Source organism: Panthera tigris, chromosome F3, assembly GCF_018350195.1.
Source record: "Panthera tigris isolate Pti1 chromosome F3, P.tigris_Pti1_mat1.1, whole genome shotgun sequence".
In the NCBI taxonomy this organism is placed as follows: Eukaryota; Metazoa; Chordata; class Mammalia; order Carnivora; family Felidae; genus Panthera; species Panthera tigris.
Genome location: NC_056678.1, coordinates 31,383,485 through 31,406,790, shown reverse-complemented (window position 1 = coordinate 31,406,790; position 23,306 = coordinate 31,383,485). Strand labels below are relative to the sequence as shown.

General features: G+C 38.9%; 1 protein-coding gene across 7 annotated transcripts in view; it reads left to right on the top strand.

Moving 5' to 3' along the window:
- The window catches only part of DTL (denticleless E3 ubiquitin protein ligase homolog), a 48,586-nt gene that overhangs the window by 23,573 nt on the left and 1,707 nt on the right, over positions 1–23,306 (top strand). For 3 of the 7 annotated variants that reach the window (XM_007096163.3, XM_042975824.1, XM_007096165.2), the window contains exons 12-15: positions 1,547–1,636; positions 4,223–4,358; positions 13,800–14,632; positions 16,540–18,573. In XM_007096163.3, coding sequence (XP_007096225.1) covers positions 1,547–1,636; positions 4,223–4,358; positions 13,800–14,632; positions 16,540–16,638 — 1,158 coding nt within the window. In that variant the 3' untranslated portion in view covers positions 16,639–18,573. Of the gene's footprint in view, positions 1–1,546; positions 1,637–4,222; positions 4,359–13,799; positions 14,633–16,539; positions 18,574–23,306 lie in introns of those variants that run through there. The other 4 variants (XM_015543862.2, XM_042975823.1, XR_006213827.1 and 1 more) reach the window with 4 other exon arrangements.

The window sequence follows — 23,306 nt, the reverse complement described above, 5'->3', positions numbered from 1 at the left end:
TTGTTTTTTAATTTATTTTAATCCTTTGTATACACGTTTAGGTTTCCTTAGGTATTATAATGCCTAGGAAATTGAAGAAGAGCCAGTATCATGAAATGACAAGCTAGAGGCCATAAGCAGAGTAAACCAATGCAGTAGAGTAATGTGTTCCTACCAGGGAGGGTCAAAAGAACATTAGGGTTTTCTCTCCCTTTTAATTTGCTGCTACCCATCCTGCTTGGGCCTTGGGTGAAGAGAAACTTAGTGGGCTGGGGCCATCCCAAAGAGAGAAGGATGGAGAATTTCTGTGACTCCTGAAAGTCTTTTCCAAAATATGCTACCTTGTGAGAGAATGAGTTATTGCTCTCTGTGCCATTGTAGGAGGCAGAAAGTGAGATCCTTTTTGTTAATACTCAGGAAGAAGCTTTTTCTGTGAAACTCTAATTAACCCAGCAAGGCAAATTAGACTCTGTTCTTTCTCTTCTTTTGCTTTTTGAATCATTACCTGTGCCATTTAACCCAAGAGAGGAGTAGTAATGATTGAGTTGGAGAACCTTATGAATCAGTGTGTTGAATATCTTCACTCCAATTGAAGGAAATCTATTAAGTTTACTTAGTCATTCTTGCAAATATTCTTTCCAGAGTCGCCTCCACTTTCTTCATACAGATGAGCAATGATTCAGAGCCTTGGGAAAATGAAAAGGGAATAATTTCTCTTTTTCAAGCACATGTGCTAATAATAGTTAAATGAATTTGTGCCATATTGTGCTGATTAATTCCCATGGCCTCTGAAAGGGATTGACAGCTCTCGAATGAATCAACTGTCAAATGCAGATCACTAATGGCATCCAGTGAGGGGGGGAATCTGATCCTTAGTCATGTGTGTTGTACTGCATAATATGACCCTTGATTCATTAAAACATAGCAGAACTTAACTGAAAATTCAAGAGTTCTTTAATCAAATTAACCAAAATGAAATTGTAAAAGATTCTTTTTTTCCAAAAAGGATACCAAAGTGCCATGTAAAAGTATATGGTTTATAGTCCTTCAAAATGAAGGGATGACTTTGGTAAAAATCAGTGAGTCTTTTGGATGAAAGACTGTCCTCTTGTTGCAGGAGAACTGGTAGTATGTCTGAGATGCCTTCAGGGTTTAGTTAATGCAGTACTCCCAGAAGTCACTGATTAGAGAAGATCTGAAAATGCCTAGGCTATGTAAAAACAGGGCTCCCTTGAAGTGCACACTACCTAGCAGCCGAACCCCATCCTTGTAGAAAGTTACCAGCTAAGAAGTGAGGAAAAATGTCATTCTTGAATTTTAGTCAAAATATATATAGATAGTTAGGTAGGCCTGTCCTGGTATCTGAGTTCATATCTGTTTTCTCAGATCGGTGGCAGAAATATTTTGCCCATTGGAACTCTTTTCTGAGCTATAACTAGGCATACTTAAGAGACGTTTGGTAACAAAGCTATCTAAGGCACAAATATGGAGAGATTCAAAGGCTCTATCTGGGAGACCTAGCACTGCTCTGCTGACTTGTTTTTTTCTTTTTTTGATGGTGTAATAGGTCTCCACACCCTGGCATCCTCCTACAGTACTCCAGGGTCACTCTCAAGAGGTCACATCTGTGTGCTGGTGTCCATCAGACTTCACAAAGGTTTGTAAATAAATCTCTGTAGTTGATTTAAAAAGTGGATCACAGATTTGTAGATTTTCCCAAGGTTATTTTGAGTGTTATACAGACTTCAATGTTTAAATAGAGATCGAAAGAACTAGAGGCCGTCCAGGATCTATGTCAGCATTAATCATACACATTCTACTTTTCTCTACCAGTAGAGAAACTTACACTAAAGAATAAGAATGGATTTCTTGATTCCTTGGAAGTCATTGTTTTCCTAAACGTAGAATTAAGTTTTTAACGTCATTAAATTTTATCCGAAATTCTAAAGTAAAAAGAAAATTTTAAGGTGAAAAAACTAGTTTTATTAACTATCTACATATTATCAATGTGACATATTAAAGGTAACATCTCGACTGTTCTTCACAATCCAATTTAGTGTTCACATGCCTAAACAATGCTTGCTGTGAAGTCTTAATGTGCTAGGTTAACTATAGCAGAACTACATAAGTAGCTCTAAAATGTTTTAGACATTTCTCACTTAAAAAAAAAAAATTTAACAGTAATACTTAAAAACAAAATCCTGAAATGTAGAAAGACCAGAAACATAATCATAATCTTTATGTACATGTAGGGCTTTCATACAATAGCGGCCCAAGTTCCAGTCACTCTCCTGGCCTGTACTTCCCCTGGTCTTTGGGTTATTGGGATTTACAAGAAATATCACTTCTGTGGAGATCTCCCCTTTCACGTATGAAGTTTTGAGGTTTTGTTCCCATCTGTTTTTTATCTTCCAGAAACTTTTTATGGTCTGCTCTACTCAAGGCATCTCTGCTAGCTTTCCAGTACTGCTGTGGATTTCTTTTTATTTCTGTATCCCTATATAACCATTTCTGTGGTCAGCCTCGTGATAGGCCTTTTTTTTTTTTTTAACTTAATCGTTTTAATCACCAGTAATTATATCCCAATGACATTTTCCTTCTGAGATTCCATGTAACTTGCAGTGAAATATCTGCTTTTAACATATTTTCTATTTTGTAGAATTGGGATAGTTTTTTAATTTTTCAGTTGTTTATGTCATCTTTTTTCAACCACCATATATTGTCCTCATGTATATGCACAGGAAAGACTCCTAGGAAATGACAGGGCTGTTTACCTATACTCATCTAGTGACAACCCTTTTAAAAGTTTTTTTTAAATAATTTTGCTCCTAGGGGCACCTGGGTGGCTCAGTCGGTTAAGTGTCCGAGTGTCCGACTTTGGCTCAGGTCATGATCTCACGGCTCTTGGGTTCAAGCCCCACGTCGGGCTCTGTGCTGACAGCTCAGAGCCTGGAGCCTGCTTTGGATTCTGTGCCTCCCTCTCCCTCTCTTCCCCTCCCCTGCTCATGCTCTGTCTCTCTCTGTCTCTCAAAAGTACATAAACATTAAAATAAAATAAAATAATTTTGCTCCCAGCCTAGAGTTAGGAAGGTAAGTATGGTATAAAAACAAAAGGTTCTAGCCTCTGAAATTGGAAAAACATAATATTTCAGTTCTAGCTTTGCCACTTAATTGTGGTGACATTGGGCAAACAACTTTATTCTAATCTGCAGATGAGGTTATTTGAGTTCAAGGTTTTTTACATTGTGAGTATTAAACAAGTTAAAAAATGTAAATTGTCAGATGCACAGTAGGTGCTCTGGAACTAATAACTCTTATTAATAGACCGTAGAGTAACTGGGGATTCCAGGCATTTCTTGTTGAGCAGTTAAATATGTGTGTCTTCTTTTGGCCTCCCAGTAAGGAAAGGAAAAAGCTGCCAGTCTCTTGGGGGCCAAGACTTAAGAGAACGTGTGTTCTTTTTTTCTCTCTCTTTAGTGACTGAAATAGAGAAATTATATAAACAAATGCTGGGGAACAGCTCTGGTACCAGTGGCCATTTGCCACAAGCTCTTCAGGCTGGACTTTCTCTGCCATAAAAGGCTGGGACCAAGATCGGGAATGGTCAGATATTTTTAAAGGGGCAAAGGTTATTTTTAACTTCTTTCAGCCTAGTGAACTTGTTGTTTTCCCAGATCGCTCCTTTACCTATTTAAAAAGAATCTCAAAGGAATGGTTTCATTCTACTTGTCACAGCTTCCTAGAGTCCTGAACTAAGCCTGATCTTGGAAATGATCCCATTACTTTAGCAGTAAGCCAGATCCTGTATAATTCAGAAGAAAGTGGTAGAAATTGAATGGTGACGTGTACTGGTTTATCACTTAAGAGGGAGAGTAAAAAAGGTATTATAATTATATATGTCATAGTCCTATAGAAAGTTATAAAGATAATGACTAGCCCAAGTTTTTAAGGCAAAAATGAAATGAACTTGGTTTTATAGTATGGCATTAGGTCAGGTAATAAATGACTGGTAATGAAAGACATACCAGCAGAATTATTAAGAAACTATAGAGAGTCCTTTGGAAATCTGGAGTGATTCCTGAAAGCAAAGAATGGAAGTATATGATTTTTCAGATATCATTTTCTATATCCTGGTGTGTCAGACAGAATAATTCTCCTTATGAGTCCTTAAGATCTACAAAATTTTTCCTTTGTTGTAAGTCTTTGATTGAAACTTCTTGACTCCCTTCCTGGTTCTCACTAGATTGCTACCTGCTCTGATGACAATACACTGAAAATCTGGCGTTTGAATAGAGGCTTAGAGGAGAAATCAGGAGGAGATAAGCTCTCCATAGTGGGTTGGGCATCTCAGAAGAAAAAAGAGGCGAGAGCTGACCTAGGTAAGGATCCCATGCATTTTTCTAAGTTGTTCATGGTTTAATTGGTTTCATTCTACAGTACAGAGTGATAAGCTAGATTTCATCTTGTCTTGGTATATTTTTAAAGGAAAGCACCATCTTTTTGACATTCATTCTTTTCAATACATATTTTCTGAGCACTACTATGTTTATCATCTATACGAAGCACTGGAATACAGTGGTGGATTTATTTTCAAAATTTTTATTGAACATTTACTATGTGCCAGGCACTGTTCTGAGTTGCTGGAGATTTAGCAATGAACAAAAGAATCAAAAAACCCAAAGACATAAACGAAGCTTACAGATTAGTATGAGCGGCATAGAAACAAGTTAAAGTAAAATATGTACTATGTCAAATCATGAGTACTTGAGAAAAAAAAAAGAACACTGGGAAATTAGGTGCCCAGGGAGGTCTAAGTGTTTAGATGACATTTGAGTAAAAGAAGTGAAATAGTGAGCCACGTGGACGTTTTGAAGAACATTCCAGGCAGACAAGTGCAAAAGCCCTAAAGTAGGAGCAGGCCTGACATATTTTTTTGTTCCTTGAAGGGGCTAATATGGCTATAGCCCCTGTGGCTGGTGCAAGCTAAGGAGAGAGGGAGGGCAATAGTAATGGGAAATGAGGTTCTTCTACAATTTGGCTTTTATTCTGACAGACAAAAAGCTATTGCAGGGTATTAAATAGACGAGTATCATGATCTGACTTTGCTTGATCATTCTTACTCCTGTGTTGAAAACAAATCGTAAAGGGAGCAGTATAAAAGCTGGAAGCTAATTTTAATGTCGTTTTGAAATAATCCAGGAAGCCATGATGGTGACTTGGACAGAGGGGTAGCAAAAGATATGGTAAGAAGTCTTCAAATTCTGGGTATATGTACAAGGTGGAGCCAACAGAATATGGTGTGGAATCAGATGTGGGATGTAAGGGAGAATTACTAAGGATGACTTCAGAGCTTAGGGCTTGTAAAACTAGAAGAAGGGAATTGCCATTGACCTAAACAGGAATCACTGCAGAAGGAACAGGTTTGGGAGGGAATAGCAGAAGTTCCCTTTGGGTATTTGTTTGATATGATTATTAGACATTCAAATGGAGATGTCAGAGAGGCAGTTAGATGTTAATTTTGCAGTTTGGGGCTAAAGCTATAAATTTGGGGTCCATCATCATAGAGCAAGGAAGCTATAGCTAAGGTAGAGAATAGGTCTGGGGTCTGAGCCTTGGAACACCCCAATGTTTAGAGATTAGAGAGGTGAAGAAACAGACACAACCAGAGAAGTTAGAGAAGAAACCAGGAGAGTACTGTATTTTGGGACCCAAGTAAGTAATGGAGAGGGGGGTCCATTTGGTCAAATGTTTTTAGCATTCCACGTAAGACAAGGACTGAAATGACCTTTGGATTTGGCAGTGTGGGGATTATTTGGTGACTTCCATGAGAGCAATTTTGGTGGAGTGTCATGGTCTGATGGATGTTCAGGAGGATCAGAGAAGAGAACTTGGAGACTACAAGTATAGAAGGCTCTATCAAGGAGTTTTGCTAGAAAGGAAAGGAGAGAAATAAAGTGGTGGCTGAAGGAAGAAGAAGCATTTGTTTGTTTTGTTTTAATAGGAATATAGCATTTTGGAGTACCTGGGTGGCTCGGTCAGTTAAGCGTCGGACTTTGGCCCAGGTCATGATCTCACACTCCGTGAGTTCAAGCCCCATGTTGGGCTCTGTGCTGACAGTGAAGAGTCTGGTTAAGATTCATTTTCTCTCTCTCTCTCTCTCTCTCTCTCTCTCTGTCCCTCCCCCTCTCCCCCTCTCCTCCACTCTTGCTTGCACTCTGTCTCTCAAAAGTAAATGTTTAAAAAAAAATTTATTTAAGCAGTGTAGCATTTTGTATGTGATTGGAAGGATCCTATAGAGAGAGAAACTTGATGCAGGGAAATTTACTAGAGCAGTGTTCTCAAGTAAGTGTGAAGTGATGGTATTGAATTCACAAGTAGAAGGGTAGGACTTTGCTAAGAGTGTGGGTAGTTCATCCATAATAATTAGAGAGAAGGTGGAACATACAGGCACAGTGAAGGTAGGTCAGAACCTATGGAAGTTGATAGCTTCTATTTTCTTAGTAAGATAGGAATCAGGATCATCAACTGAAAATAAGGGTAAGGGAGGAAGTGGTTGAGATTTGAGGAGAGATAAGTGAGTCTGAAATAGTCACGCAGAGAAAAGAAAAGAAAGTGGACCAGGGAAATACGGTTGTTGGGCAGTGGGTCAACTTGAGGCTAGTGGTCATGAATTGCAAGTGAGCAGTGTCTAATGGTTGTCTGCTGCCCAGGTACAGATACACTATAGGTGCGGAGTTGCATTTAACCGGAGGTGTGGTTTAAATCCACAAGTGTAAAGTGAGAGGAGGGCCAAGGAAGTTGAGGGTAGATATGAGAGGATGGTTGTAATGGTTGACTGCAGGATTTAAACTGGGTAAGGAAGGAAGTGAGCATATAGTGGCACTAGGGGATAGTGTCAAAGTGGGAAGATAAATGAATTGAGGATCCCCTAGAGATGAGGGATTTTGGAGATTGATCACTAAAGTGAACTGTTATATAGGTGGTGGTTGAAACTGAGATAACAGGATTTGCAGATTGGTAGTAATAAGGTCAAGGAGTAAGTGGCTTGAGTGAATTAAAGGACAAGGCTATAGAAACCAAGGCATTGGAAAGACCATGTATGTGGATTTTATAATAACCATGAATTGACAGAGACAGTATTGAAGAGAGTGATAGTACACCAAGAGCAAAACTCTTCCAAGCACTGGACCAGCCAGAGAGGATTCTCATGTTATCAACAGATATATAGTAGTAAGCTGGAAATTCAAGCTTAAAGATTCATTTTACGTTAACCATCAAGGCCTAAGCTAATGGGGAATTGAAGATGAGACCGAATATATGCCCATTTTTCTAATGACTTAGTTCTTTAGTCTCTTAAAAGATGCTATAAGCAGAACTGGATTCCAAGGGAGGGTCTTTTACTTGTAGGTCTGCTTTAGTAAAGCCTTTGATGCCTTTATTTTTTAGTTTTTAGTGTTTCCTCTCTTTAAAAAAATTTTTCTTTTATTAGTATTATATAAGTTTAAAAAGCCAGCGAGTCCTTCAACAGTGAACGAGATAAACAGTCCCCAGATGCCCTGCCCCATAGTTCCCTTTTCTCAGGGACAGCCACTCTCAAATCTTCTAGCTGATTCTTTGATATGTGTGTCTATATCTCTAAATAGTATTTGTGCATTTCTGTTTCTTTTGATTTTTGTTTTCTTTTGTTTTCAACTTTATCTACTGACGTCTGACTTTGTGAGATGAGGATTTCGCTCTCTGTGTCCCCACCATTACCAAGCCTCTGCATGCTCCGCATTCCCCTATCTTCCCCATACAGGATCATAATTTTGGTTTGAACAGGAGTTAGCTTTTTGTTTTTGGTTTTTTTCTATTCAGAAGGGAGTTAGATAGTAAACTGCTGTTACTTTTTACTTCCTGAACTTTTTTTCCCCCTTGAGGCTTTTTTTTTTTTTTTTTTTTAAGAGACTTGTCAAGATGTATTTACCTACCATAAGTCCACCCATTTAAAGTATACAGTGCAGTGGCCTTTAGTATATTGAGTTAGGCAGTCATCAACACAATCTCATTCTAGAGTATTTTCATTATCCAAAATGAGGGTCCCAATTTCCCTATATCTTTATCAGCACTTGTTATTGTCTAATTAATTACAGCCCTCCTAGTGAATGTGAAGTGGTATCCATTGTGGTTTAGATTTGAATTTCCCTAATGGCTAACAATATTGAGCATTTTTTCCTGTGCTTATTATTTGCCATTTGTATATTTTCTTTGGAGAAATGCCTCTGCACATCTTTTGCCCAAATTTTAATTGGACTATTTGTCTTTTTAATGTTGAGTTGTAAGTGTTCTTTATATACTCTGGATATAAGCCCTTTGTCATATAACGATTTGCAAATATTCTCTTATTCTGTAGGTTGTCTTTTTACTTCCCTAATGATGTCCTTTGACACAAAATTTTCTAATTCTGATGAAATCCAACTTACCTGTTTTATCCTTTGTCAATTAGTGCTTTTGATGTTGTATCTAAGAAACCATTTCTTAACCCAAGGTCACAAAGAGATTTTTAGTTTTAAGCCATCTGGTCCATTTTGTGTTTGTTTTTGTGTACGATGTAAGATAAGGATCTAAATTCATTCTTTTATACATGGATATCCAGGTTTCTCAGTATCATTTTTTTTTTTAATTTCTTTAACGTTTTTTATTTATTTTTGAGACAGAGAGAGACAGAGCATGGACGGGGGAGGGGCAGAGAGAGGGGGAGACACAGAATCAGAAGCAAGCTCCAGGCTCTGAGCCATCAGCCCAGAGCCTGACACGGGGCTCGAACTCACGGACCGCGAGATCGTGACCTGAGCTGACGTCGGACGCTTAACCGACTGAGCCACCCAGGCGCCCCTCTCAGTATCATTTTTAACAGAGACTATTCTTTACTCCATTAAATTATTTTCATACCCTTGCCAAAAATCAATTGACCATAAATGTAAGGATTTATTTCTAGATTCTCATTCTGTTCCATTGATGTATATGTCTATCCTTAGGCTGATACTACATTGTCTTGATTACTATAGCTTTGTAGCAAGTTTTTGAAATTGGAAACTCTGGGTCCCCCAATTTTCTTCTTTTTCAAGATTATTTTGGTTATTCTTGGTCACTTGTATTTCTATACAGATACTAGAACCAGCTTGTCAATTTCTACAAAATAGTTCCCTGAGATTTTGATAGGCATTATATCAAATCTATAGTTCAGTTTGGGGAATACTGCCATCTTAAAGATGTGTTAACTTTTGTGATCCGTGAACATAGATGTCTATCAGCTGCCTTGTCTTTATATTTACTTATCTATCCCTAATTTGGGAAAACAAAAAAGAGAAGAATCATGTGTTTCTACCACTCACAAATAATTTTAATTAACATTTTAACTTATTTTTGAGATTTTCCTCCTTTTCCACAGAGATTCTTATTAATAGAATCATGTTTATACTGTAAATACATTTGGATTTCTTGGGGATGTCTTCCCTGAACATGATGTTCTAAGCACTTTCTGTGTTATCTTTTTAGCAAAATATTTAAAATAGTCCACTGAGTAAATGTTCCACAGTTTATCTAGCTATTCTCTCGTAGTTGGACATTTTGTTTCCAAAATTTTGTGAAACTTTTTTCTGAATTTAGGGTTCCCTCATCCCATTAAAATAGATTCCCAGAGGTGGCATTTCTATGTTAATTGCTGTAACCATTTTAAGAGTGTTAATGAAAAGTGAAGTTGCTTTTAATTATTTTTAGTGTATCATTAATTATTCTTGGTTTTGGAAGCCAAGTCACAAAAAGAGTTATACATGTTGACCAAGTTTGGACCATAATAATAGCGACCACATTCAGCCATTATTGAGTAGGAGACAATCTAAAGACCCACTTGGATTATCTTACTTAGTTTCCCAAACAGCCGAAACTAAAGCTCAAGGAAGTTAGGTTCGCCTAAGATCCCGCACAGCTGTGAAGTTTGTAGTAGAACCAGACTTCAAACACTTGCAGTCTGGTTTTAGAGTGCGTGCTTGGTCTGTGCTGACAGCTCAGAGCCTGGAGCCTGCTTCAGATTCTTTATCTCCCTCTCTGTCTCTGCCCTTTCCTCACCCACACTCTGTCTCTCCTTTTCTTAAAAAATAAATACACATTTAGAGTGCATGCTTGGAAGCACTCTCCAGTACTGCCTCCTTTAAAACCCAACACAGGAAAGCATAGTTCAAGTTAAGACCCAACCAAGATTTCTCCATTCAGGGTGCTGCTAGAGTTACTCTGAAGAGCACTAAAGAAAATCAACCCCACTTGAATGCTAAAGGTTGGCACATTGGCTATTCAGCCCTGTAATCCAGCTTCCAGCAACAGAGTGGCTGCTGTTAATCACACCACCAGTTTGAAAATGATGGTCCTCTGCTTTCCCAAGCTTCTAATTGCCACCCCAATCCTTCACTGTTGTCCTGGGCTTCGTATCTTCTCTTCTGGCCCTTTTAACACACCAACTAGAAGGCTTTAAACCCGAGGCACAGCGCCTTTTCCCTCTGCCCTACTTTTCCCAGCCAGCACCTGCTCTATCGCTTACTATTGTGTCACTGTTTCAGCCAGCAATCTCAGTACTGTCAAGGCAAACGGTTCTCAACCCTGGCTGTGCATCTTAACCAGTTGTGGAGCTTTTTAAAAGTTTGTGTGTCCCCAGAGATTATTCAGTAGGTCTGGGGTGGGGGCCAAGTATTCTTACAAAGCTTACCTGTATTCTTACCTGTATTCTTACAAAGCTCCAAGTAATTCTGGTATGCAGCCAGGATTGAGAACCTCTGGTCTAGGCATTATTGAGTGACAAAGATGATTGTCCTTATCTTGAAGAGAAGGAAACCTTACCTGTACTATCTCATGTGCTTGCCATAGTCTTGCAAGTGTGCAGAATGCTTACAGAGTCTGTTTTTTGATGCATGGAACCTCACTGTCATCCCTCTCAGCAGTAATGAAATTTCACAAACATTGTTTAATGATTCTTTGCTGGGTACTACAGGGGCCCTAGACCTAAAAATGAGTAAATCATCATCACCTGCCTTCTAGGTGCTCACAGTCTAGTCCAGGAGGCAGATACAAAAGCCCTGTAGTACATTGTAAACATTTCTCTTAGCTGTATAAACAAAAGGAGCCTACTTCCTGTGGGAAAGGAGGAAAGAAGTTTGTGAAATCTTCACAATGAAGTTAACGGCTGTCATCAGAGCCTGAAACATGAGGAGAATTTTTACCTGGCCAAGAAGGGGCAGACTTGGCAAGAAAGCCACATGAACAAAGACAGAGATGTGACAGTGCACAGCTTGTTCAGGAAGCAGTGAGTAGTCTCCTGTAACAGGATCCTAAAGTAGCAGTACATGATATGACTGGAAAGGTAGGCTGAGGCCAAATGGCAAACTCTTATACAGAAAGAAGCTGCAAAGTGACTGATTATTAGTAAGCTTTCTATAATTCCTCAAAAGAACTGACTTGCAGGAGGCCCTTAGGGCAGTAATGCAGTCTATGATACCGTGTCCTCAGATCTCACACAGTGCTTCGGGTCAGTGGGGGTTCAGTAGATGATGTACTACCGGCCATGTTATATTTAAATCGAGGGACCATATAGTGACATACTGTGTAGCTGTTAAAAAGAATGCAGTGTGTCTAAGTTTATAGAGACATAGAGAAAAAAACACTGTTTAGAGAAAAGAAGAAATTGCAGAATGTGTGTATGTGGTGTGTGTTTGTGTAATAATCCATTGTTGGGTTTTTAAGATCTGATATATCTTTGTGTGGTAATAGGCATCTAGAAAATTGTAGGATGCACACGAGTAAAATGAGGTTGAAAAGAGGGTTTTTTACTTTTCGCTTAATTTCCCTTTGAAACTGAATATTTTTTACCATGAGATTTTATTATCTTAATAATCTTATTACTATTTTTTTTAAAAAGATTGAAATTTGGTGCAGAGTTTTGTTAACCTTCAAAGTTAATAAAATCTTCTCTTTGAAACCCCATGGTCCACTCCTTCCTCCATTTAACATCCTAAAGGAAGAGAAATGCCCCAGCTTTCCACCACATCAGATCTCCCTCTGACCCTTAGTAAACACTTCAGATGTCTGCTACTCAGGTATCAGAAACTTAGATACCTGCTTAGCCCAGGGCCCCGCTTTTCCTTCTCCCCTAATCCTGTGTTAGAACGTGCCTGTTCTAAGACCCATGCCATTTTAGGACTTTCTGCCTTAACCCTACCCTTCAGCCCACTCTCATGGAACTAATAACTGTAGGGACTGTGCAGTGACTGTTGATCTGTGCTGAAGAGTGAAACAAATGAAAAGTTTCTGTCCTCCTGAAATAATGACTAATCAAGCTCTAGAATATGAGAACTATCACCAGATGCTTCAGGGACAGTCCCTGTCACTAACTCTCCTTCTGTAGCACGTTACTCCAGAATGGGATTTTCCAGTAAAATGATCTTAATTGAAAGAGCAGTATCACTTTGGCCATTTCTGAACGTATAGTTGATGGGGAAAGTTTAGGCAAACGTCAGTTTGTAGAATTTCTCTGTCTCAGGGCAAAACTGCTTGATGAGTAAAAAGCACAGGGTAGAACATACAGGGTAACTAAATGACTGAAATTAGTGCTTGTGAATCTGTATTCTAGTGATTGTCTTGTGTCAGCTCATCCTAAATTCAGTTGCATATAAATGCAATTCAGTAATTAAACTGAATTAAATATCAGTTATAATTTAAAGAGTTTGTGACTTAGAAATAATTGATGGCCTTTCCTTGTTACTAGAGACAGGAACACTATTTCAGAAATCTAGAAAGCTCAGAAGGAAAGTAAGAAAATACAGAGTTGTCTATGGCGGGGCCAAAGTGGGAAGAAGCATGAAGTTTATAAGAATTTTCCTCAAGGGCTTGCCATTGCTTGTAAACAAGGGACAAGACACATAGAGAAGAGTTCTGTCCACTGACTTGCTTTACCGAGAGCAAGCATTTGGTTTTAGAAATGTTCTTTGGCATTCTTTGACTTGCGGAAAGTAGCCATTTATAAATTAAGGTGGAAAGCCAAGTGAGGCCTAATAACTTTAACAAGCAATTGATGGGATTATTTCCTGTGGGCATTAAAAGCTCTCCATTTCACAGATATGGAAACTGAAGCAGAAGCAGAGGAGGTAAGGGGTTGTGTTCAAGTCAGTAGTAAATGGTCGTGCCAAATCTTAGACCAGTGCACTTATGTTTGGGAACCACTGTGCAGTGCCCCCCTGCCCTCACATTGCTCCAAAGCATATACAGGAATTGTAATGGCAACTTTACTTGTGAAAACAAAATATCATTAACAACTTAAATGTCTTGCTGTTACCTTAGAATACTTGGTAGCTAGTAAAAATTATAATGTACATCTATATTAATGTGGGGAAGGTTCATTATATGCTAAGAAGCAGGTTACCGAATAGTATATACATTATGGTCTCTTTTGTATAGAAAAAATTTGAGGTGTATAACGTATATATCACATGCACAAGTATAGAAAAAATGCTGTAAGTGGTGTACCTGGACGCTTTAAAATTTTCCCTTTAATATTTCTATATTTTCTAGATTATTACAAGTAAATGTTTTACAACAGAGTGGTTGGGAGGCTGGCAGTTAGGAAAGGGGAAGGAAAATGCTGAAAGGGTGTGGTAAGAATCAAGTGATTTATGTAATCGACTCACTGGGAAATCCATTCCTATATGAGTAAGTTAGCTCTAATTTTCCTTGGTGAGAATTCAGGGATTTTCTATGGCTTTCTCTTCTGATTTTTGTGACCCTCTGTTCTTTTTCAGTAACAGTGACAAGTAGCCAGAGCACTCCTGCCAAAGCCCCCAGAGTAAAGAGCAGTCCATCTATTTCTTCCCCATCATCAGCAGCTTGTGCTCCAAGCTGTGCAGGAGACCTCCCTCTTCCTTCAAATACTCCCACCTTCTCTATTAAAACCCCTCCTGCCAAAGCCCGGTCTCCCATCAGCAGAAGAGGCTCTGTGTCCTCGGTCTCTCCCAAGCCACCCTCGTCTTTCAAGATGTCCATTAGAAACTGGATGACCCGAACACCATCCTCCTCACCACCCATCACGCCACCTGCTTCTGAAACCAAGATCACTTCTCCAAGAAAAGCCCTCATTCCTGTGAGCCTGAAATCATCCCAAGCAGTGGCTTGCTCTGAGTCCAGAAATCGAGTCAAGAGGAGGCTGGACTCAAGTTGTCTGGAGAGTGTGAAACAGAAGTGTGTGAAGAGTTGCAACTGTGTGACTGAGCTTGATGACCCAGTTGAAAAGCTTCATTTGGATCTGTGCTGCCTTGCTGGTAGCCAGGAAGACCTTGGTAAGGACTCTCTAGGTCCTCCCAAACCAAGCAAGATTGAAGGAGCTAGTATGAGTATCTCAGAGCCTCCTTCTCCCGCCAGTCCTTATGCTTCAGAAAGCTGCGGAACACTACCTCTTCCTTTGGGATCTTGTGGAGAAGGGTCTGAGGTGGTAGGCAAAGAGAACAGCTCCCCGGAGAATAAAAACTGGTTATTGGCCATGGCAGCCAAACGGAAGGCTGAGAATTCATCTCCCCGAAGTCCATCCTCCCAGACCCCCAATTCTAGGAGACAGAGTGGAAAGACTTCTCCAGGCCCGGTAAGTCGGCAGTGGTGGGAAGATGCATTTCCTAACTTGAAAGGAGCCAGTGAGAACATAGATTCTCTAACTTGAGGAGGTCAAGCACAAATCCCTTCTCAGAAGTCAGGATTTTTTTTTTTTTTTTTTTTTTTTTCAGTAAATCTATTTATACCTAGGGTTGCCAGATTTAGCACATAAAAATTCAGGACAAATATTGTGTGGGACATATTTATACTAAAAATTCTTTATACTAAAAGGTTATTTGTTTGAAATTCAAATGTAACTAGGTGTTGCTGTATTTCATTATCTAGCAACCCGATTTACTCCCATTAAAATCCCTTCCGTGAAGGTCCATACCACTCAGCCCTGGTGTCTGTTTCCTCAAAGCCTTCATCATGCTCTAATATATCAATTCAAAAATATCTTCCCTCTTCTTTGTTTGGCATTATTCCCTCCCCACCCAACCCCTGCGTTTTTTGTTTTTTTTTCTTTTCCCCTTTCGCCAGCCCCTGGCAACCAGTTTTTATAGGTTCCCTCCCCTTTTTATAGATAAAACTGACATTCATGGGCACGTTACCAACATCCATGAATAGATTTCCAGTTTGGTCATTATGGTTTATGATTATTTCAAATACAGTGAAACTTAGATACTTAAAGCAATTTAAATGCAGAATCCTTCCAGATTTTTATGATTTTCCCCCCATTTTTTTACCGTCACCTTGCTCGCACCAGTATTTTTGGCAATTCATCTATATCTATACTTTTTAAACATTCAGGTTAGTTTCACTTATCTTTTTAGGACTACTGTTTTCATTGACTGACACAATATTGAAGTTAAATAATTTCAAAAACACATATTGCTGCTAGAAATAGGTTTGTGAACCTTAAAAAGCAAATGACCTATTGAAATGGTGGAGGGAGAAGTAGCTATGAGCATCGAGTGAGTATGGGCACAGATCAGAGGGACTAGAAAGCTTCAGGTAATCAGTTTGCAAGGGGCGGGGGGGGTAGGTTCACAAAGTTTCTGCTCTGATTCATAGTGGTTCTTGCTCTGTGTTAAGAAGGTGGTACAATGATTAAAATTCAATCTAAAAGCTGGAGAGCCTCAAGCCAGCTCTAGTTTAATAAGTGTTCATATCCCCCATCCTACTGTCCTGAAGCCTGTCCCATAATTTTAGGGAAAATAAACTAGAAATATTTTAAAGATTACTTAAAACACAGAATCCAACCAAGATCTTGCTACAGAACATGGGGAAAAAAAACAGCTATCAGGAATCTTTTCTTTCTTCTCCTAAAATTATCTTTGTATCTGTTTTTTGCCCCTGACCAAAATCCTTTTTTTCCAGAACTGATCTCAGCTGTGTGTTATCAGAAAAATAATTTCAGTGAAAAATTGTTTTCACTAATGTGTACATTATAAAGGCTTTTAAAAATAGTGTGCCAGTCCCATATATTTCCGGTTTTATAATTTCAATCTTTGAAGCTAAAGTTTCTTTAGAAGGTTTTTCTTCTTTATGTGCATAATGATAAGACTTCCTCAGAAAAGGGTAGCAGCTGCCATTTGAGTCCCTGTCCCATTTGTAAATTGGGGGGGGGGGGGGAGGTGATTTACTCATTTCTTTCAAAGAGGAGGGTTATTATAGCCTTTGGGTCTTATCAGGAGGTTTAACTAGTAAATATTTTCAGTTCACATGAAAAATCTATGCCTTCCATTCTTACATACATCTGTAAAATTTTTATTAAATTCAGTACAAATCAGCCAAAAGAGACATTGCCCTCAAAGTATTTGGAACTTGAAAGCTGGCTGACTAAATAATCAAATTTCTAGGCATCCCAACTTAAAATACCCTCTACTGATAACTTGCTGAAGTAACAGCTAAACTTTATCTTAGGAAATCTCTGAAATCTAAACTTTCTTTTTCTAGGTCACTATTACTCCCAGCTCCATGAGGAAAATCTGTACATACTTCCATAGAAAATCTCAAGATGACTACTGTAGTCCCGAACAGTCAACAGAATTATAGATTCTAATCTGAGTGAGTTAACTGAACTTTGGCCCCTTAAAACAAGACAAAAAATACAACAGAGTGATTCAGTAACTCTGATCTTTAAGAAAGCTACCATTCTTTCATTTTCAGAGAAAAATCGTTTCAACTCTGAAGCTTACCTACTCTGGTTCTAAACTTATATGCAGCTTCCTTGGGGTGAATGCTGTGTTTAAATTCCACAAAGTAAGTTTGTCACTCTGTAACATTTTGAATGAGTAGTCTTCACTTTTTAAAGTATGCCTCTTCTCTACAATAATGACATCCCAGCTCATAGAGGCAAAAAGTAAGACTTGTCTCTTGTTACTCTGAGACTGTGGGTGCACGGTGGAAAATATCTGCTGGTCACAGTAGGAGGCCTGTCTGTGAAGGCCAAGTGCTGAAGAAGTCTTCTGCTGGGGACCCCTGGATCTGTGCTGCCTCAAACAAATATAATTTCATTTAAAATTTATATAATCTTTTCACTACACTTTTGGTTTTTTGTTTTGTTTTGTTTTTAGTATGTGTAAAAATGTGATATTCAGATAAGTACATTTATATTGATTCAGTGTTAAAATACAGTCTTCTTAAGTTAAAATCATCTTTATTTTCAGAGCAGTGATAAATGTCGACGCTTTGGAGAAACTAGGAGAACAACACTAGAAACCTTTACTTGGCCTTTTTCCCCCAAATATATCTCCCATATGAGACTATGACCCTTATATTTTTTACTAAGCAATTTACTATGTAGCAACCCAACATCATGTTCTATAAGAGGTTATGGTTTTGCCACTTACTAGACAAAGATACTTATAAAATCAATAGTCCTGCATGGAAGCTGGGGTGTGAAATCATCTTCGGTTCTCTAGGGGCTGCAAGTTTTTCAAAATATAAGTCATCAGATTTTAAGAAAAAGTAATCATCTCTGATTGATACTTTTATAAAAGAAGAGAGGTCTGAACTGAAAACCCAGAACCTAAAAAACAACTCTTGGCTTTTTAACTTGATTTTTTGGATTTTCTTCATGTATATATATGAAAAAAACAAAAAACAGTGACCCTCTAGAATAGCCCTGAGCTGAAAAGTCATGGAAATTTCTCTAGATATTTAATGTAGAAGATGTTTAGATTGACTCTAAGTTAATAGTGTACAGAATATCTTGAGCATCTTCTCCTTTAACCAACAGTTACATGTCGATCATCTTGAACTGAACTGTTGTTTTATATTTGTCCCCTTTATAAGCTCATAGAAACAAGTTCCATGTACTTTCTATGTGCTACATCCTTAGAAGGGACTCCCCTAACAATCATGAAACTTGATTCATTTTATCCATAACCCTGAGAAATGTGTAGAGTTTATTCATATTTTTGTCATAATTTAAAAATCTGTTCTTAATGACAACTTTTTAATTCCTTTGCTTCCTATAAGTCAAGCTTGTAACAACCTGCACTACATATGTTGATTACGCGTGGTTTTCTCCAAGGAGAAAAATAAGTAAAGGGAAGCCACAGAATTGCTGTTTTTGAAACAAAGCACTCCATAGCATTAACTGAGTATTTAGGAATTCTACTTATAATTGGTGTTTGATTTTTGAATGTTAGGCTATGGGAAGGTGTTGCTTATGACCATATCTACTAATAATGATATCTGTCTCTTGCTTTGAATGCCAAGTGGGGGGGGCGGGGGGAAGGATAACTAGATAATTACATTCTTTGTATCCTTGAACATCTAACAGCTCTGCTGAGTGAAATTGGGGTAAATGTGGCTGGCAGGAACTGTGCTGAGAGTCTACTGGCTGTAACACGTCCCACTTGGAAAACTAGTACTTCAAATGGGTGCCAAAGGTCAAATGTAATGAGATAATAATTATCCCTGCCTCTGTCAGTGTCAGACTTTGAGCTGATCCTGAATAATAAAGCTTTTTACCTTATCTGATATCCTTTTCTGAACTTTTTGCATTAACCTAGAAGCAGTCTACACAAAAGAACTATAGTAGTAATCAAGAATCCCTTCTACTTGTTCATTGAATAAAATTTGTTTATTCCCAAGGATATGATCTAGTTCAAGCTGAAAGAAGTTTTAATAAATATTGTCTTGCTTGGTCAGACCTTGAGCGCTTAAGATGGCTTGAATTACTTGATGAAGTAGGGTGGAGTGATGTAGTTCTTTTTCTAAACAAGTATTTCCAGCCCAAGCTTTTCCATTTGAATACACTCCAAGCATTATTGCTACAGTGCTGTATTAGAGTTTCCTTTGGCTGTTTCATCACAGGCCCATAATTTACTTTTGTGAGGGTTGACTAATTAGTCCTTTAAAATGTTTCCTTTAATCTGGGCTACACATTTAACTGATGATAAATCAAAACCATCTGTAGCTATCCCTGTTGGACTGGCAGAGGGTGAGTTCAGCTCACTACCCCATCTCTAGCCCTAAAAGCTTAAAACTTCACTAAGACTTTCGGGAAACCCAGTATAGGAGGCATTTTTTTAAAACCTCAGCTGGGCAATATGGATGCCTGGAGATAACTCGTGTGTGTGTGTGTGTGTGTGTGTGTGTGTGTGTGTGTGTGTGTGTGTTGTTTAGTCCCCAGCTTGAAATTAGCCTATGGTCATGATCTTGTATAGGTCATATATCAGTTCACCATGTGCTTTTTGAGAGCCTATCCTAGCAGATAAACTGCTACTCTCAGATCTATTTTTCCTGGACTTCCCTTCACACTGCTCATAAAGCAAAGGCTGAGTAGCCTCATAGAATGAGTTCACAACTAGGTAGCATGCGCAGCATTTTACAGCTGTGCATCAGAAGAGAGATTAGAGGAGAATGTTATGTTGGGGAAACTGAGTTGTCCTCCACATGGCAATTAAAGGGCTGAATATGGGTCCAGTGAGCTCTTGCTCATCAGCTCTCCCTACTTCTCAACAGGTCTCCATAGGAGGTTCTTTGGCTGCCTAGGTTTGGATCATGCCACATTGTGAACTAACTAACCATCACTCATTAAATTCTTGGGAATTATGGAAAACCCTGCTTTATGCATTATTAGCTCTTTAGATACTGGATAAAAGTTATGGGGAGGCCAAACACAACATTTTGCTGGACATGACGTGAGTCTAATGCCTCGTTAGATCTAGTGCTAGGAATACAAGCTCAGCATTGTTCTAAGGAACCCATTTTGTTGTCTAAAGTGGTAGAAAAGCCTTTTTTATTTCTGAGCTATGTTTAAATGCCTGTTAAAAAGTGCAAGGGTCGTTAGGGAATGTGGTGGGGTAAAGTCAGCCTTTTAAAAAAAATCACCTGAGCATATTAAGCAGCTTGTTCAGATCAGTATGCTTACAGCAAGTACATAGAACACAAATAAGAAGTATTATATTATTAAAGAATAGGCTTATTCCATCCCCAGAGCTTTACCCCTCCCATTTCCTGGCTAAGCCAAGAAAGAGGATTTCAAGGATATATAACCAGGTTCTTTATTTTGAATTTCAAAGGTTTAGTATTCCATTTATACTTCATTTCTCTTTAATTTCCTTAACTTGCCACATGCCCCTTCCTGTTTTGACATTCTAAATAATTTGTATTCAAGCCATTTTGTGGACTATGAATAGCACATTTCAAAGTGCCTTTGACTGGAAGGCTTTCAATTCAGTCAACATTTTATTCATCACCTGGGTGCCAAGCCCCGTGTGAGGCACCTGGTCTGCAGAGTTCTTCTCTTTATTTTCGGTTGTCAAAGGAGTCACTTTACCTGTGGCACTTCGGTAGACTAAAGTCAGCATTTGAGAGAAACAGGCAAAGATCGGATTTTCAAGACCTTTGAGTGAAGTTGTTTGTGAGCAGCTGTAAATGTAGCAAGTGCTGTCTGGAAGCCACATAGACTGTTCCCTCCAGGAAGTTCATTCAACAGCTTCTTGGAGCACCTTAACTTTTCAAAGTAAAATGCTTTTCTCATGCATGGTTCTATTATATTCTTTACAATATTACGAATAATGGTTAAAAACATATTCTCTGTAGCCAAACTGCCTAGCTTTGAATCCAAGCCCTAGCTGTGTGATGTTGGGCAAGTTCCTTAACCTCTCTGTGAAGCGGTTTTTCTCGTTTGTAAAATGGGATTGTGTGGTTATTATAGGTATAGCTCTTGGGACAGTGCCTGGCACATAATAGCTAACATTTATTGAACAATTACTGTTAGCTATTATTCTCAAAGTAGAGAGAGCAAGATTCTATCCTTATTTAATAAATGGGCATAAAGGTTTAACTTTTTGTTTCTAAATCATTCCTGTTCATTCCCGTTCCACTAGAGCCATGGTCCTCAAAGGTATGGGAACTAAATAAGAATCACTTGGGAAGCTTTTTTTGTTGTTGTTAGTGTTGCTTCGGTCTTCTAGTCCTGACACTTTTCAAAAGGAGCAAATAGACCTCTGGGTGGGGGGACAAAACCCTCCAGTTTCACAGGTGTTTGATATTCATGAATCTTTCCCACCAGGTACACATGAAAATTACAGAGGTTATTTCATATGTGGCCTCAGCCAATGTTCAAAGAGGTATAATTTGCAAATCTGTATCCTGCACTCCTAAGCAAGCCACGCATTTGCTCACACAGAGCCCATCCTCCCATTTCCTGACTGCTGCCCCCAGCTCTGCTATACTGTTTAACACGTGTTCACCCCTAGGGAGGAAGCCACAGCTGGCTCGCCATTAATGCCGACTCTTGATCACTTGTTAGGCTGTTGTGTTCCCTGGCCAGTGGGAAGGCAAATAAGACATGAAGCTCAAAGCAGGCCGTGTGGCTGTCTTAGTTGGATGCAAGATTCAAACATTTGACTGAGGAGTAATGTGTAGACTCTAGATTCTTTTTTCTCACTTAATGAGATTCTTCCCTGGGCTTCTGTTTGGTGCCAGTGATACCTGTTGCCAGTGTCACACCAGTGCCAAAATACCAGTCGTGAAGGTTTCAGACTCAACATTGGGGTTTCTCTTGGCATCTGAGCACCAGATTATGCTGCCACTGCCACTGCCGCTGTTCAAGACTCTGGTTTCCAAATGGGAACTTGTAGTTCTAGAATGGGGCATTCTTTTATTAGCTGGTATCTGCACCTCTGCAAACAGATGATCCCACCATGCTCAGCCCCCTTCATGGGTTGGTGCCAAAATTATCAATTCAAATGAAGATGATAAGGGCTACTTTTTTTTTCCTGTTATCAGCCTTTTAATCTTTCTTAATGTTTATTTTTGAGAGAGAGCGCAAGCAGGAGAGGAGCAGAGAGGGAGACACAGAATCCAAAACAGGCTGCAGGCTCTGAGCTGTCAGTGCAGAGCCCAGTGGCAGGGCTTGAACTCATGAACCGCGAGATCGTGACCTGAGCCAAAGTCAGCCACCCTGGGCGCCCCAGCCTACTCACTTTTAAAGTCATAGTGTAAAAGTACCGTAATTGTACAAATCAGCCCTTCCCCTAACAATATACTACCAGATAATATATGTTACTGAAACAACAAACTATAAATAAATTATCTGGCCTTGCTATGTTGACCTGTAGTTAGCAAATATTGTCATAACACATCATTCAATAATCATTCCAAACCACTCTTCCCCTTTTCAATTTCTTTTCTACCTTTTTTCTATAACCTACAGTGCACTCACAATATTCCAAGAATTATTTAATAAGAAGCATAATATGGCTTATTAAGCATAACGGTGAAATAGTAATGATACAGGAACTGAAATAATTAAAACTAAAATCCAGTAAGGCATTGTTGCCTCTGTAATGGGTCGTTGTTTGGCCCACCAGTTGATGTCGAGTTGGAAATGCTGCTTCCTCAAAAGCCTTATTGAATTTAGATAACTTTATGTGGAAGTAAGAGACTCAGAGCCCAAAAATCACTGTCTTTATAAGGGTTGACTTAACAGACAAGTCGAAGCGAATGTTAATAACTTCAGGGTAGGGGTAAGGAGAGGATGGCAATGCTAAACATTTCTCAGCTCCCTAATGAGGTGATTAGGTATTGGCCTTGAAGTGTTGAACCTGTAATTAAGTTTCTGGCTTTGGAAAACTAGGTCCTAAAACCAAGAGATACAAGCAACAAAGTCTGGAATCCTATATGGAGAGTCTAGAGGATAAGGAAAATTAGAACGTGGTTTTTTGACGATTGGGAATGGTTTCTGTTGCAGCCAACTCTCTTGTACAACAAGTTTCACAAGAGGGTGCCATTTAGAGCAGCTTGTTAATTTGAGCTATCCTCTGGTGTCCTCTTGCCTTCCTGTTTACTTTGACAGTATTTCTAGTCCCATTCACTTTTTCCTTCTTCATGTTATGTTGCCCACTGAACTCTATTGAATAGTGCTTAAAGTCAGGGCTGTGTATTTGATTCCCAGATGGGCCAATTCACTTCACCCTGTCCTGTGGCCACAGGCGGCATCCCACTTGCCTACCCTAGCCAGCTGCTCCAGCAAGGAGCGAGAAAAGTATTTAGGCTCAGTATAAACACTGGAGACAAACTCATAGAATATCTCCTCACTACATTTTGAAAGCCTGTCTTTCTCCTTAAAGACCAAGTTTATAAACCTCTTTTGACCAAATTTATATAGATTGTTTCATGTAATACACAAAATTGCCCTATAGGTAGGTATAATTTGTTATCCACATTTTGACAGATAAAGAAACTAAAGTACAAAGAGG